A 15,939-nucleotide genomic window follows, 5' to 3' on the forward strand; every position below is an offset into this window, starting at 1 on the left:
TTCTATAATAACACTCAAATCCCAATTGAATTTAATACTACTAATGGGGTCCATAATCAGAGTAAATAGTCTAGATATATCTGAAGAAGAAGGAAAAGAAAGTGAGGGAGGTAAATATTACCCTTGAAACCAACTTTAGATTCAACTCGTATTTACTAACTGGATTCATAAAAAGTTGATTCACCAAATAGCAGAGAACACAATTTCAGGCAACTGCAACTTGATAGTTATATAATAGGAGATTCCAGTTCAGTTTCGAGCAAAGATGGAGGAATATCTACTCCCACGCCGTTAAGTTCGAGACGTTTCCCAGGAAGAATAAGAAGAACGAATAAGGTCTTTAAGCCCTTCACTCCTCCTAGGTTCATGCTGAGAACTGGAGGTCCAGATATTCGGGAATTTGTCTTGGGCTTGAGTACACCTAAAGCAAATTCTTGCCTGACTAATAGTTTATCACTTAGTTCTCGACAGCATGCGTATCGGACAGGTACGTTAGGAACGGGGAGAATTCGAGAACCAGTATTCAATTTGGACACATACAATGGTTTTGTTGATCGGTTGAGTTTTGATCGCCCACCTCTTTATCGGAATGATTCTGTTCTGATGAGATCACTTAGCAGGCTCCAATCAAGAAAACAGGGTGTATTAGTCAATAATGCAATTAACTTGTCTGAAGCTTCTTTTCCTCCTGAAGGAAATGATACTTTAGACACTTGCCAGAAAAGCATATCAAAAACTATAAATCCAGCCATACTATCCACATCCATTTTGCCTGAGAAATACAGATTCATATTCAGTTTCAGCAAGTTTAACAAAATGCAGTCGGAATCATTTGAAAGTATCTATAATTCAGATCAAAACTGTGTAATAAATGCCCCAACTGGTTCAGGGAAGACTGTTTTGTTTGAATTGGCGATTATCAGATTATTTAGTATATCCAATATGAATAGTAAGGCCTTTTATTTGGCGCCCAGCAAAGCATTATGTGCCCAAAAATATAACGATTGGGTAGGCAAGTTTTTAACTTTGGGCATTACCGTTGGTGTTTTGACAAATGAAACATCTATAGAAGAAACAGAGAATGTTAAAGGATCCAATATAATCATCTCAACCCCTGAAAAATTAGATCTATTAACAAGAAGATTATCGAACTACGATACATTTTTCAAAGACGTAAAATTAATTATTATAGATGAAATACATACTTTGAAAGATTCCAGGGGGTCTACATTGGAAGTCGTAACTACAAGAATTAACAAAATGTGCAGTGATATTAGAATTGTTGGCGCGTCAGCATCGGCTCCTAACTTACATGATATGTCCATTTGGTTGAGGAAGAAAGATGATTTAAATCCTGCAGTAACTTTAAGTTTTGATGATACATATAGATCTGTTCGACTAGATAAGATAGTTTTGGGTTATGCTTCCCAAAGAGGTAAAGACTTTCATTTTGATCAATTCCTTCATTCAAAATTAGTCGGGGTCATAAAACATTATGGGAATAACAAGCCAACAGTAATATTTTGCCCTACCAGAAATAGCTGCTTAAAAACAGCGAAGTATTTGAATGATAATTTTGATCACTTATTTTGCACTCAAAGTCCACCGATGCATTTTGATGAAAACGAGTTGCTGATCTATGCAGCTCATGGAATTGCATTTCATCATGCCGGGTTGTCTCCTAATGATCGAAAGAGAGTTGAATTGCTATTTATTGAGGGAAAATTGAATATTTTGTGCTCCACATCTACTTTATCTCTGGGTGTTAATTTACCGACCTTTTTAGTAATTATAAAAGGAACCAAAAGATGGTACAATGGTTCTTTTCACGAATACAAAGAAACAGAAGTTTTGCAAATGATTGGACGGGCTGGTAGACCAAAATTTGAGACCAAGGGAAAGGCTGTTATAATGACCACTGCAGACCAAAAGGTTAAATATCAGAGACTCTTGAAGGGCATACTTAAAGATGACTCGGAAAGAATAGAAAGTTGTTTACATTTAAATTTAGCTGAGCACTTGGTAGCCGAGATATCACTTGGTACAATAGAAAGTATAGATGACACGTTAAAGTGGCTAAAATCAACTTTCTTTTTTATTCGTTTCACATCCAACCCGACATACTATAAAGAAATAACATCCTCTCATTCACTAGGGCCCAGTAAGAAGTTGCATCAGTTTTGCCAAAAATACCTAGATAGCTTAATAAATGAGAGGATTGTTTCTTTCGTGCCTACTGGTGGTTTCCGGTGCACTGAATATGGGGATGTGATGACAAAGTACTATATACTATATCCTACTATGAGAAATATTATTCGAAGTAATGTTGGAAATACATTGTTAGATATATTGACTATTTTCTCCCGGTCCTTTGAGTTTTCGGAATTCAGTATAAAATACAACGAAAAGAAGTTATACAAAGCAATTAATCTGTCTCCGTATATAAAGTTTCCTTTAGATTCTTCAGAATTTCAAGATAGTGACAAAGTGATATTACTATTGCAGTATGAACTATGTGGATTGGAATTCCCAGAGTTCCCTGAATCGATGAAACTATATTATTCCTTTGAAGGAGAAAAGTGCTACGTTCTAAAACAAGCAAGTAGAATAATACATTGTATGGCAGATGTTTTTAGATGCAAGAAAGATTACGTATCACTCTTAAATACCTTAAAGTTTTTGAGGTGTGTAACGGGTAGATGCTGGGAAAACTCAGTTACTGAGCTTAGACAATTAAATGGAATTGATTTAGAGTGCATCAGTGCACTACGGAAGAATAATGTAAACAGCATTAAAGAAGCAAAATGCTTAAGTCAAATGCAGCTAGAGTCTTTTCTATGTGGAGAATCTGGTGCTGGAAAAGCTATTACTCGGGGTCTTCAGTATCGTCCAGAGTTTAAGATTAATGCAACATTAGCTTCTCACAGGATACGTACTGATTTAGAAACAATTGAAGCTAATTTGATTATATCCTTTAGCGTAGATAATATTGTGGAAGGTGTTTGGAAAATAAAGGAAAAGTTCATTAGTATTGTCGTTGGGATATCTACTGGTGAACTTGTGGATTTCAGAAGATTCGCAACATCTGAATTAGCTGGGGGTAAAGTAAAAACGTTCCGATTAACAGCTAGTGTGACAGATCGCCAACAAAAGATACATTGCCATATCCTTCCAGAAAATATGGTTAATATTGATGTACAATATATTCTTTGCCTTGACATTATAGAACCATGGGAGTTTGATAATCTCATGAATCAAAAGTCGAAAAATGAGTCTGAGTATAATTCGAGCACTTCTAAAGAGTTTGATAATGTTTTAACCCAGTACGTAAGATCCGATTCGGAATCAGATTTAGAAAGTGATGATTTGATCTTTGATCCTGTCCAAAGTATTCGTTCTGTTACAGAAATATCGAAAGAAAAGTGTACTTCAAAAGAGATTCAATCAAATAATATCCGTAAAATAAGATCAGACGGAAATTACGAGTGTAATCATCTTTGCAAAGATAAAACCAAGTGTCGACATTTTTGTTGTAGAGATGGTATTCCTAATTTGAAGAGGCAAAGAACCACTAAAAATCATGGCGAACTAAAAACTAACGATTATGATTCACAATCAGTAGTATCATTTTCATCTGTTGACGGGCCCCAAACATCACATCTGATAGGACATGAAAAGGAACAAGGAGTCCAACCTAATTTGCATCTGCCAAATTTCAAGAGAAAAAAGATAAAGCTTGGTCAGAGAGTAGGCATATTCAACATAAATAATAGTGGGTTGTTTGATAATTATTAGTTGACAAAACTGCACTATACTAGGCCATATTTAAATCAAATTGAAGTTTATCATAAAATAATGATGTTGCCATAAACCAGAGTGTAGATAGTTACAAGTCTAAATTTATGGCACTAGGAAAATTTGTTTGTATATCATGAATGCATCATACGCTACTAGTGTTATTTTAAACCATGTAATTATAAAAATAATCCACCAATGTATTTCTCAGCAATATCAGCTAAAAACGAGTCTGATATAACCATATGGTCCTCTTCGATTTCTAAGAATACGAGCTTTCCATTCTCGTTCATAGTTTTAAGCCCTAGCAAATTGTTTTCATACAAGGAAGTTTTATCAAATGGTATCGTTCTATCAAATACAGTATCCCAATCATTGAAACCGGCACTTTCTTTGGGAACCACGGTAGTATCTTTAGTAAAAACGACCATAACGAATTTACTCAATTTATTAAGCCTCTCTCCATACGCTGAGTTAAATTCTTGAATTAATTCATTGTTTACATCTGCTAAGAAATTGGAATGGAAAACATAGTTATCATATTCGTAGGGGTCCCGGAAGTATTGAGCAGGTATTATAGATTTCTGTATATTGTCATGCCACACTTGCTTCTTAAGGACTTCATTCTTTTTTTTACACAACCAATCATTAGGTTTACATGTAGGAAGTTCCAGAACACCCATATGTGGTGATCCAAAGGTTATCAAATTGTGCACTGATACACTGGAGCACCTCTGTATCAAAGCTCTCATAAACAATCCTCCCTGAGAAAATCCAATAGCATCAAACCCTTGTTTCAATTCAGGTATACTTGATAATTGCTCGCAAACATATTCCACTTCTTTATTTGCATCGCCGAATAATGTTTTCTCTTGATCCTTAGAAGGTTTCGCATCTAGAAATACTGGATAGATAAACATATCAGGATATCGTTGATTGAATATTGATATTACATCCACCATTCCTGAAGAATTATAATTATCACCAAGCCCATGCCATATAACTAATGGCCTGCGTCCATTAAGTTTTGCTACTTGTTGTTCATTATCTAGTACGTCTACCTCAGCAATCTGTGGGGAATATTCCAAAACAGTTTGAATTTTTGGCACTCCTGGTGTCGTATTCTCAAGAATAATTTCTGAAGCAAGATTTTTTATTGATAAGGCTTTCAATAGAAGATGACTAAGATGCATTGTCTTGTAAAATGTGATATAGGGTAGGACATATATGTAAATGACTCCAATAATCTCATATTTATGTTACACGTGAATTCTGGCAATGAGCATCTCAAAAAGCGCTAAAAATTTATACTATGTACTGATCAAAGCATTATCACCAAAAAGCATGGTATCTTCGTTCATATTGGGTCAGTCGGCTTTAGCAGATGGCACGAAGTCATCCAAGTCACTAATTAGCCACATCGGAAAAGAAAATGGTCCGGAACATCACGAAGCCGTATATCTCATAATCAATACTAAAATCTATCTCACTAAAATCAAAGATTATACACCCAGAATTATTCCGTTGACTAAGGGATTGGATAAATTAGAAAGCAAATCAATATTGCTTATAACCAAGGATCCCTCTTTACCTTATCGTGATGCATTAACGAAAAAAGATTCGCCAACAGAGGATGTTTTCAACCAAATATACACTTTAACCAAGTTGAAGCACATATCTAAAGACCCCAAAAAGTTGACTAAACTATTCAAAGAATTTGACATTATAGTAGCCGATAATAGAGTCCACAAGTTTTTGCCAGATATCTTAGGGGCTCGTTTTTACGTTAAAAATAAGAAAATTCCATTCATGGTCCAAATGGCCAAGCCTGACAAAGATGCCAAATTATCTAAAGGAAAGAAATCTACAAAACTTAAGGATGACAGATGTGAGCCCGAGTACGTTAAATACCAAATGAAGTCCATAGTGAGAAATGCCTCGTATATTCCATCAGCAACAGGAACATGCATCTCTGTCAAGATAGGTTATAGTGATTGGAAACCGGAAGAACTTTTGACAAATGCTAACGACGTAATAAAATATTTGATAGAACCTAAATTCCTTCCGGTTGGTGGATTGTTGAGAACCACTAAAAACTTAGTTAGTGTTCATATCAAGACTAGCGAAAGTATAAGTTTACCTGTTTTTAAACAGAAAGAAGACATAAAAGAAGATGATGAGTACGATAGTGACTTAGATTTTTAGAGAAACTATAATTAAGAAACGTATTTGATACATATCTTGGACGATTAGGGAATTATGTATTGGGGCGGTTCGAATACGCATCTTTATATATATGTATAATAGCATTTAACATCATATATTTCTACTAAATCATTTAATTCACCATTTCAACCATATGACGTAGTTGCGAAAATGAGGAAAATGGCTTGTCCCGGATATCAAAAAAATTAAACTTCGTAGACTGAGTAAATATATTCCTATTGACAATAGATTCTCCTTGCCCTTCCGCAAACGTATGGTATTAGGTATTTTGAAAGATTAAATATCATCTTTACACAATTAAGTAGGCTGATTTTTCATTTTCTAGCAGTTAGCTTAGAAATTGCATAAAATAAAATTTTTATTTGATGTACTGAACTATGGAAAATTCACAATCTTTGGGTTCGGCATCACGAAATGCACCTAATGGTGGGCCTAAGCCATTAAGAAACTCCTTACTGTCGTTTACAAATCATTTCAACTTGGGTAAACTGACACCAGGAAAGCTTTTGAATTCTTTCATGCAAGATATGGAAGATCAAGAAGTTGAGATAGAACATTTTAAGTATAAGCAAGAATTGGAGAGAAAATTGACTGTTACATCGGTAATCGGTTTAGGTTTCGGAATAGTGGGGGTGGTGTTTGGTTTATCCTCTACGATCTGGATTTCACTTATTGATGGAGCCAATGTTACAATTCTTTACGGATGGGTAATCACAGCATTTTTCTCTACTTGTGTTGTTCTAAGCCTAAGTGAAATCGTGTCAAAGTACCCGACTTCCGGAGGCGTTTACCATTTTAGTGCCCTATTAAGTAATGAAAAATATTCGTCTGTTTGTTCTTGGTTTACTGGATGGTTCCTCATTATTGGAAATTGGACATACGCTGTTAGTATAATTTTCGCTGGGTCTCAATTTATTTTATCTATTTTTGGTTTGAAAGATGCTTATTATAAGGAAGATGCATTTCTCGTATTAGCAGTTTATTTTACGTTGTTAACCTTCTGTGGTTTCGTCAATTTTAAATTCGCTAAATATTTAGAAAAGATTAACAAAGTTTGTATTATATGGTCTATTTCAACTGTCTTAACTATTGATTTTCTTCTAATATTTTTGCAAAAAAACCAATTCAATAGAAGAAATATTAACGAGATTTGATAATACTCGTTCTGGGTGGCCAGACCCTTTGGCATTTATGGTCGGATTACAGAGTCCTTCGTTTACTTTATCTGGATATGGTATGATATATTCCATGACAGATGAAGTAAAGAACCCAGAAAGAAACATGCCAAAGGGTACAATTAGCGCCATTCTATTGGCAGGGTTAACTGGAATTATCTTTATCATTCCTATACTTACCATATTACCAGAGCTTACATTATTACTAGACGAAACTCCGGAAATCATGCCAATTGACTTGATATTTAAGTTTGCTACAGAATCGTATTTAATATCATTTTTGTTGGTGCTTCTTTTGGTCGGAACTGTATTCTTTCAGGCCATTGCTGCATTAACGACTGCTTCTAGAACAACTTATGCATTTGCTCGTGATGGGGGTTTACCGTTTAAAAACTATTGGGTCGAAGTCAACTCCATTGAAGAATCTATTATTCCAAAAAATGCATTATTTTTATCAATGAGTGTTTGTGGAGCATTGTCTCTTTTGTCCTTGTTTTCTTCATCTGCATTCAATGCATTTATGGGGTCGTCAGTCATTTCTCTTGCATTAGCAAATGGAATACCTATTCTTTGCTTGATGCTAAATAAAAGAAAGAAGATTCACGGTGCTGCATTCCGCTTAAAAGGATTTGGATGGCTTGTCAACGGTCTATCCATTTTTTGGGTGGTTCTACTGTTCATAATTCTATGCTTACCACCCGTCATTAAGAACCTTACTTGGTTTACAATGAACTATGCCATAGTTGTCATCCTTGGTTTCGTGGGATTTGCTAGTTTAGGTTATAGAATATGGGGAATTGGTAGCTTTGAAGGGCCTCAAATAGACTACGACTATTTTGAGCTCCAAGAGTTAGGTAATAAGAATACACCATTTTCGGTAGATGATTCATTTATTCAGGGCATTGACGATGAAAACAACGACGACGATGCAATTACTGGATCTTCCGACGCTCAGTCAAACGTTACCAAACCAAGAGGCTTTGAGGATTAGTGAATTCGAGCAGAAAAGTTGTCGAATAAATATTAATTTAACTGCAAATCAAACCTCTTTTTATACTTTCGATATAGACGTTATAAACTTTTATAAATACATGTAATATAGTTCAAATGAGTTATTTTCATTGATTTCATCTTTAATTTTTATGAGTTTCCGTAATCTGGTTTGATAAGAGCTATCTTTCAATAACAGAAAAAGGTCTAGTTTACAATTTTATAGGATATTATGCAACATCTCAAAATATTACAAGAACATTTCTAGCACAACAAATTAATTTATATTTCCACAAAGTAAATACCAACCCCATGGTTGAATTCAGCAACATCACATCATATCAATGACCTTGCGTCTACTTTCAATACCATTTGCAGCATAACCTATTCAGGAATATTAGTTAGTATATACTGGTTTAAAATATACGCGGAAGTTTTGAGGGCCGGTGTAAAAGAGGTACTGAAAATTTTTTGATCTTATGGAAAATCCGAGTAATATTAGATAAAGAGCAGGTATTTACTAGGTATATATAGTACTTTAACTTGAATATCATTCATAAAACATAATATAAATAATAATGTCTGCAGATCATACGAGAGATCCATGTCCTATTGTCATTTTAAATGATTTCGGTGGTGCCTTTGCTATGGGTGTCATTGGTGGTTGCGTCTGGCACGGTATCAAAGGTTTCCGTAACTCTCCTTACGGTGAAAGAGGATACGGTTCTATATCAGCTATTAAGTCTCGTGCACCAGTTGTTGGTGGTAATTTCGGTGTCTGGGGTGGTTTGTTCTCTACTTTCGACTGTTCTGTCAAGGCTGTGAGAAAGAGAGAAGATGCCTGGAACGCTGTCATTGCCGGTTTCTTCACCGGTGGTGCCTTGGCTATCAGAGGTGGTTGGAGACACACCAGAAACTCGGCTATCACTTGTGCTTGTTTGTTGGGTGTTTTTGAAGGTGTTGGTATGATGATGCAAAGAGTTATGGCCCAACCTACAGTGGCACCAGCATACCCAGAAGAGGCTGCACCATTAGCTGCTTAAGCTCCATGAAGCACAAACTACCAGATCCTGTTTCATCACCCCTTTCCTAACTACTACTCCATTGCCACCCATCATTACATTATATCAACGAGAGAAATGAGTCACAATAAAATCTTGTATATACTTGCTGTATTTTTCCTATTTAATTTTTCTACATTACAAAGCTATACGAATATACAATAGTCTACGTTACCATAAGATAGGATTACCTTCCACTTTCCAAGTAGAATTCTAATGTAGTATCTAGTCATATTTCAGAGTTTAAAAATTTCACGTGACTTGATAGGTGAATCGAGAGTCAACCATATACCAGTTGAGGAGAACACAGGAAGAATAACCATAGTACTTTCTTCTAGCAATAAGGAACCATTTGATATAAATTATCGTTATTTGAAGTCAAGGCTTAATTGTTAGTTGCTCTACTATCAGATGTCTTACAATTTTAATTATAACAGGCACAATTCTTTAGGGGGAAATTGGCAATTACCCCCTCCGTATGGATTGAACGGTAACGAACAAACACCGCCGTTAACAGATAATGCAGCAGGGGTACAAGACCCACAGAGAGCAGCACAAGCAAACCAAATGCCCGGATTCAGGAATCCGTGGTATACGTCAAATCAAGCGCCAAGCGGTATAATTACGTCTCCAAATATGTCACAATCACCTACCAAGGGTCAACAAGCAATTCCGCTTCTACAACAACAAAATAAGAGAATGTCATTTGCTAACCAGCTACCAACGACGTACGAGTATGATGGACAAAGACCTTCAAATGCTCCACCGTTTATTCATCCGCCTACAAGAGTGGATAATCCCTTCAATCAATATTACACTAATCAGGAAGTGAATTTGGGACATGTCGATAGAAGGATGTCGGCGGTTGCAGATGGTGCATATTATAGTGCTAATGGATATAATGCGTATCCCCCTGAATCAACTGAAACTGAGTTTCAGTCACAATACATACAAAATGTTCCTCTCTACAGTCAAGGGTTGAATAGAAGATCGTCAGTTGCAACAGCTAATTACCACCAAACTCCACCTAATACACATGTTAACTACCACCATCAGCCAGCCAAAGTTGGTAGGTCTGCGCTGATCGTACAATATCAGCAGTATCAAGAAGCATTGCAGAATCAACTCCAAACAACGAAGAGAAAAGCAGCTCCTAAAGCCAGAAAGATATATAATAAGTACGACTTGAAACCTAAAGTACATCATCAACCGAAATATCGTCGTTGCTCTGTCAATTCTATTCATATTTCACCAGTAAACGCGTTGTCGATCTACATTACAGAATCATACAGAATATGCCAACCTAAGAAATTCCAATATTGCAAATCGACTAATCCAAAGAGGGTACTAACAAAACCGCTGGATCCTAAGTACAATAACGGATTTGATAATGAAGACAGTGATTATATATTATACGTGAATGATATATTGGGAACGGATGAAGGAAGGAAATATATTGTTTTAGATTTATTAGGATCAGGGACTTTTGGTCAAGTTGTTAAATGTCAAAATCTAACGAACCAATCAGTTTGTGCCATAAAAGTCATTAAATCTAAACCGGCTTATATGAATCAGTCATTGACAGAAGTTAAATTACTTGAATATTTAAACTCAAATAGTAACAGTAAACGGTTCATTCGTTTGTTGGATACTTTCATGCACAAAGAGCATTTATGTTTAGTATTTGAGTTGTTAGCATCTAATTTGTATGAATTAATTAAGCAAAATCAATTCCAAGGGCTCAATATGAAATTAGTGAAGTTGCTTACAAGGCAGTTATTGGAAGCAATGGCTGAATTGAAAGGATTTCAAATGATACATTGTGATCTAAAACCGGAAAATATATTGCTCTTCCAACCAGATAAACCAGATATTAAGGTTATTGACTTTGGTTCAGCTTGCTTCACCAGACAGACAGTATACTCGTATATACAATCTAGATTTTACAGGTCTCCCGAAGTAATATTGGGTTTGCCATATACCGAATCTATTGATATGTGGTCGTTGGGATGTATTGTCGGAGAATTATTTTTGGGGTTGCCAATGTTTCCAGGCACATCAGAGTTTAATCAGATTTGGAAAATTGTCGACATGTTGGGCTACCCAGCAAGGCATATGATTGAGGTTGGCCGCAACTCCTTAAATTTCTTCAATAAATTTCCTCCAAGTATACCTGACGGAAAACCAGTCTTTAGAATAAAGACATTAGAAGAGTATTTTCAATTTTTAGCAAGCGCTAAAGGAAAAGAAGACCAAATAAAGAAAGAACAACCAAATAAAAATTACTTTAAACATCGTTTGTTGAAGGATATAATAATGAATTATAAATTACCTTCTAAGAAAATGACGAACTCCATGATCGAGAAGGAATGTCAAGAGAGGCTTTTACTTGTTGATTTCTTATCCAAGGTGCTTAATTTGAATCCTTTGGAAAGGCTTACTCCACAAGAAGCGTTGAAGCACCCTTTTGTTAGTGATGTTTCTTTGCATCACTCATCTGCAGCATCCGCAAATTCTTCTGGCGACCGCTCGGCGAACCACACTGATTATTCGGATACTACAAAAGAAGGTAAAACTCTTTCTGGGAGTACTGGAAGTATGTCTAATTCTTCGAGAACATCAATTCCTTCAGAAATATAAACTGATGAATTGCGTTGTGTAATATTATCTTCCGTTAACTTTTAACTTCAATAGATAGTAAGACTCTTAATACCAACATTTCGTGCGCGAACCACAAAATTGGATATGAACGAATATCAAAATTATCGTTATTCAGTAGAAAGCGACTGTGTAAATATATCAGCGATATAGACTTTTCAGCAAGCAAGGAATATAATATCTAACTCAGATCGGAAATTTAGAGTTTTTTCTTTTGTAAACTAAATTGTGTTGAAAAGTAAATAGAATACAATATGAATGTTAGTACAAGTGCATTAGGTGTGAGAAGAAGAAAACCAACCACACAAAATATAGATGATGAAGAGAACGCTGCCACTTTGCTGTTGGGCCCCGAGTTCCAGCTTACACAGCTAACAAATTCTGGTGAAGAAGAACAATTAATCGCCTTGAATTTATCGGAGGCTAGATTATTGATCAGGGCCGCTTTAAAAGAACGTAAAAATAAAAACCAAGCAAATAGAGAATTTGAAGATGAAGACGATGATAATGCCAAAGAAGACGAAATTTCAAATATGGATTTAGCAGGGCCAAATTCAAATGAAATAATGCATAAAACATTAAACTACTTATCCAATTTTTCTAGATTTAAAAACTCCTCATCCACAGAAACCGTTGAAAAATTATTAAACGACTTTAATTTTTCTACATCGGAACCGTTACATCCATTTGAATTAGCTCAACTCGGAACTTTGGAGTGTGAAGATGCAGAAGAAGCCAAATCTTTGATTCCTAGTTTGACTAATAAAGTTTCCGATGTTCAATTGCAAACTCTTTTAACTGAATTAAGGAAGTACCAAACATTATCCTGAGTTACTCATTATTTGAGATTGTCTTATAGTTTATAAATATTTAGATAAATGTATTATATTTTACTTCAACCTATACTTTAGTATAAAATTATTTTGTATGCAGTTCAATATTGAGAGTCTATTTTTCACGATGTGATTATCAGTTCAAGTCATATATAGATACATATAAATATATATATATATATTCACATCAGGCACCTGATATACTTACTATGGACGAAGATGAATTATATGATGAATTTGGTAACTTAATTGGTGACCCGCTAGATTCAGATGCAGATTCCTTAGATGACATACCAGATGAACAATATGTGCAATCAGAGAATGAAGCAGAAGATTCGACAATTGAAACAGAGACCGAAGCCTTAGTGATACATGAAAATAATGGAAATGGGCTCAAGCTATCTGAAAAATTTGGGCCGGGGGTTGAAACTATAATAGCAAAGCCATACGAACAAACAGAGGATGCACCGGTTATTATACCTGCAAATAAGAAGAAATTGAAGGTAGAGTTCACTGAACCTGTTATGAATAACGTTGATGAAGATGATAATAGAGTTAAGAATTTACCAGAACTTGTTTACTCGCGTGATTATATGATATCTACTATGAACCTGCTTCCAGAAAGGGTTAGAAACATAGCAGTAATTGGTAATTTCCACTCAGGGAAAACAACATTTATCGATATGCTTGTTTTACAAACTCACTCACCATCGATTTCTTTGAGTAGTAATTTGAAAAATTTTCAACCCCTTCGATTTATGGATAATCATAAGTTGGAAATCGACAGAGGTATCTCAATTGAAGCATCACCTATTACATTATTATTACCAGACTTAAATGAGAGGTCTTTTATTTTTAACATTATAGATACGCCTGGTCACAGCAACTTTGCGTCTGAAAGTACGTCGGCTTTGCAGATAGTTGATGGTGCACTTCTCGTAATAGACGTGCTTGAAGGGTTAACCCCCAGAGATAAAAGCTTAATCTCAGAACTTATGAAAAACAATACACCTATAACAATTGTTTTGAACAAAATTGACAGACTCATACTAGAATTAAGGTTACCTGTAGAAGACTTTTATTTTAAAATTAATTACACTTTGGATGATATTAACAATTTTATAAATGAAAATGAGTACATAAGTACTTATGGGAAACAACTGGTATTCAGCCCAACAGAAGGAAATGTTATTTTTGCATCTTCAAGTTTAGAGTTCGTTTTTACCTTGGATAGTTTTACAAAACTATATACTAATAACCACAAATTAAAAGGTGTTGATTCTTATGAATTTAGTCGAAGACTATGGGGTGATGTGTTTTATAACTCGGATAAGGCCCAATTTGTTAATAGTTCAAATAATGGGAAATTTCCTAGGTCTTTCAACTTTTTTATTTTGGAGCCTATTTATAAAATAATAACTCAGACATTAACTTATGATGGCACCAGTGAGAAACTAGCAAATTTATTATGGGACAACTTCAAAGTTACATTACATAATTCTCAGTATAAACAAGATTCACAGATGCTTTTGAAAGCAATATTTAAGCTGGTTTTCTCCGGTTCAAAGGGTTTTGTTGACCTGGTGGTTAATAATATTCCATCTCCGACGGAGAAGGTGTCAGATAGATTGAAATTACTTTCCAGTTCAGAAAATGCATCTTCGACTACATTAATAGCTCAGGCAAATAAATTAATTGCCTCGGCTAATGGTGAAAGGTTTTATTCGTTAGTCCGCATATATCAAGGCTCAATAAAGACTGGGACAAAGGTGCGAGTGTTAGGACAGAACTACGAAGAAGATGACGATGATTTCAGAATAGAAGTTGTGGATGAATTATTTGTTCCAGGTGGAAGGTACAAAATTCCTGTTAAGGAAGCATTTGCTGGATCGATTGTATTGATAAGTGGAATCGATTCAATCATTTCTAAAGGTGCAACCCTATATGATAATACTGATTTGCCGAGTGATTTCAAAATTTTTAGGCCTTCATCATATGAAAGACAATCTGTTTTCAAAGTTGCGATAGAGCCTGCGAACCCTTCGGAGTTACCTAAATTATTGGAAGGACTACGCAAGCTTAATAAAGCATACTTAGCATGTACAATTAAAGTAGAAGAAAGTGGAGAACATGTTCTATTTGGTCCCGGTGAAATATATTTGGATTGTATGTTACATGATTTGAGGAATTTTTTCACTGATGATTTGGAAATCAAAGTAAGCGATCCTATGACAAAATTCAGTGAAACATGTATTGATACCTCGGCAATCAAAATATCGACTAAATCATCATCAGGAAACAATTCGATATCTATTATTGCCGAGCCGGTTAATGATAATAGATTGAGCGAAGCTATCGAAAGAGGTATAATAAATCTATCTCAACCATTAAAATCTACTTCTAAAATTTTGCGTAAAGAATTTGGATGGGATGCATTATCAGCGCGATCAGTTTGGTGCTTTGGGCCTGAAGACCTTCATAATCCAAGTATTTTAATAGATGATACATTAGAGGGTGAAACCGACAAAAAGTTGTTGTATTCGCTTAAAGACAGTATAAACTTAGGATTTAGATGGAGTGTTAATGAGGGACCTTTATGTGATGAACCTATAAGAAATACAAAGTTTAAAATATTGGATGCGGTGATAAGTGGGTCGGAAATACAAAGAAGTGGAACGCAGATAATACCAATGACTAGGAAGGCATGTAATACCGGCTTTTTGACTGCATCTCCCCGCTTAATGGAACCAATATATACGGTTTACGTGACATGCTCTTATGGAGCCATCACAGCTGTAAAAAAATTGCTTGGTAGAAGAAGAGGGATGGTCATGACTGAAAATCCAGTACCTGGAACTCAATTATTCCACATAGAGGGCCAAGTTCCTGTTATAGAATCTGTTGGATTAGAGTCTGATTTGAGACTTCATACGCAAGGACAGGCTATGTGCTTCTTAGTATTCGAAAAATGGGATGTTGTTCCTGGAGATCCATTAGATAGTGATTGTTACTTACCATCACTTAGACCTGTTCCGAATGCATCGTTAGCGAGAGACTTTGTTATGAAAACCAGGAAGAGAAAAGGTTTGAGCGGCGAACCTAATTTACAAAAGTATATTGACGTTGAATTATATAATAAGTTAAGAGAGAGTGGTATTATAGAATAGGAAAGCTATGAACATTAACATTGGTGAAGGAGAA

At 35.3% G+C, this 15,939-nt stretch overlaps 9 protein-coding genes across 9 annotated transcripts; 8 read left to right on the forward strand and 1 right to left on the reverse strand.

Moving 5' to 3' along the window:
* Positions 1 to 366: 366 nt before the first annotated feature.
* Positions 367 to 3,795, forward strand: AC631_02072 (uncharacterized protein; the record flags this gene model as incomplete). The annotated part of the gene is made up of 1 exon (XM_015610902.1): positions 367 to 3,795. One exon carries the CDS (start codon positions 367 to 369, stop codon positions 3,793 to 3,795), a length of 3,429 nt encoding a protein of 1,142 aa, XP_015468266.1.
* A 179-nt stretch (positions 3,796 to 3,974) lies between these two features.
* AC631_02073 (uncharacterized protein) lies at positions 3,975 to 4,988 on the reverse strand (the record flags this gene model as incomplete). Its single annotated transcript, XM_015610903.1, has 1 exon — positions 3,975 to 4,988. One exon carries the CDS (start codon positions 4,986 to 4,988, stop codon positions 3,975 to 3,977), a length of 1,014 nt encoding a protein of 337 aa, XP_015468267.1.
* A 151-nt stretch (positions 4,989 to 5,139) lies between these two features.
* AC631_02074 (uncharacterized protein) lies at positions 5,140 to 6,000 on the forward strand (the record flags this gene model as incomplete). Its single annotated transcript, XM_015610904.1, has 1 exon — positions 5,140 to 6,000. The coding sequence occupies one exon, from the start codon at positions 5,140 to 5,142 to the stop codon at positions 5,998 to 6,000; it is 861 nt and encodes a 286-aa protein (XP_015468268.1).
* Positions 6,001 to 6,398: 398 nt separating this feature from the next.
* AC631_02075 (uncharacterized protein) lies at positions 6,399 to 7,175 on the forward strand (the record flags this gene model as incomplete). Its single annotated transcript, XM_015610905.1, has 1 exon — positions 6,399 to 7,175. One exon carries the CDS (start codon positions 6,399 to 6,401, stop codon positions 7,173 to 7,175), a length of 777 nt encoding a protein of 258 aa, XP_015468269.1.
* Positions 7,176 to 7,269: 94 nt separating this feature from the next.
* AC631_02076 (uncharacterized protein) lies at positions 7,270 to 8,187 on the forward strand (the record flags this gene model as incomplete). The annotated part of the gene is made up of 1 exon (XM_015610906.1): positions 7,270 to 8,187. The coding sequence occupies one exon, from the start codon at positions 7,270 to 7,272 to the stop codon at positions 8,185 to 8,187; it is 918 nt and encodes a 305-aa protein (XP_015468270.1).
* Positions 8,188 to 8,764: 577 nt separating this feature from the next.
* Positions 8,765 to 9,229, forward strand: TIM17 (protein transporter; the record flags this gene model as incomplete). The annotated part of the gene is made up of 1 exon (XM_015610907.1): positions 8,765 to 9,229. The coding sequence occupies one exon, from the start codon at positions 8,765 to 8,767 to the stop codon at positions 9,227 to 9,229; it is 465 nt and encodes a 154-aa protein (XP_015468271.1).
* A 429-nt stretch (positions 9,230 to 9,658) lies between these two features.
* YAK1 (serine/threonine protein kinase) lies at positions 9,659 to 11,887 on the forward strand (the record flags this gene model as incomplete). The annotated part of the gene is made up of 1 exon (XM_015610908.1): positions 9,659 to 11,887. One exon carries the CDS (start codon positions 9,659 to 9,661, stop codon positions 11,885 to 11,887), a length of 2,229 nt encoding a protein of 742 aa, XP_015468272.1.
* Positions 11,888 to 12,159: 272 nt separating this feature from the next.
* Positions 12,160 to 12,735, forward strand: RPB4 (DNA-directed RNA polymerase II subunit; the record flags this gene model as incomplete). The annotated part of the gene is made up of 1 exon (XM_015610909.1): positions 12,160 to 12,735. The coding sequence occupies one exon, from the start codon at positions 12,160 to 12,162 to the stop codon at positions 12,733 to 12,735; it is 576 nt and encodes a 191-aa protein (XP_015468273.1).
* Positions 12,736 to 12,947: 212 nt separating this feature from the next.
* SNU114 (U5 snRNP GTPase) lies at positions 12,948 to 15,905 on the forward strand (the record flags this gene model as incomplete). Its single annotated transcript, XM_015610910.1, has 1 exon — positions 12,948 to 15,905. One exon carries the CDS (start codon positions 12,948 to 12,950, stop codon positions 15,903 to 15,905), a length of 2,958 nt encoding a protein of 985 aa, XP_015468274.1.
* Positions 15,906 to 15,939: the final 34 nt, after the last annotated feature.

The sequence above is a fragment of the Debaryomyces fabryi genome (genome assembly GCF_001447935.2).
Source record: "Debaryomyces fabryi strain CBS 789 chromosome Unknown contig00033, whole genome shotgun sequence".
Taxonomy (NCBI): Eukaryota; Fungi; Ascomycota; class Pichiomycetes; order Serinales; family Debaryomycetaceae; genus Debaryomyces; species Debaryomyces fabryi.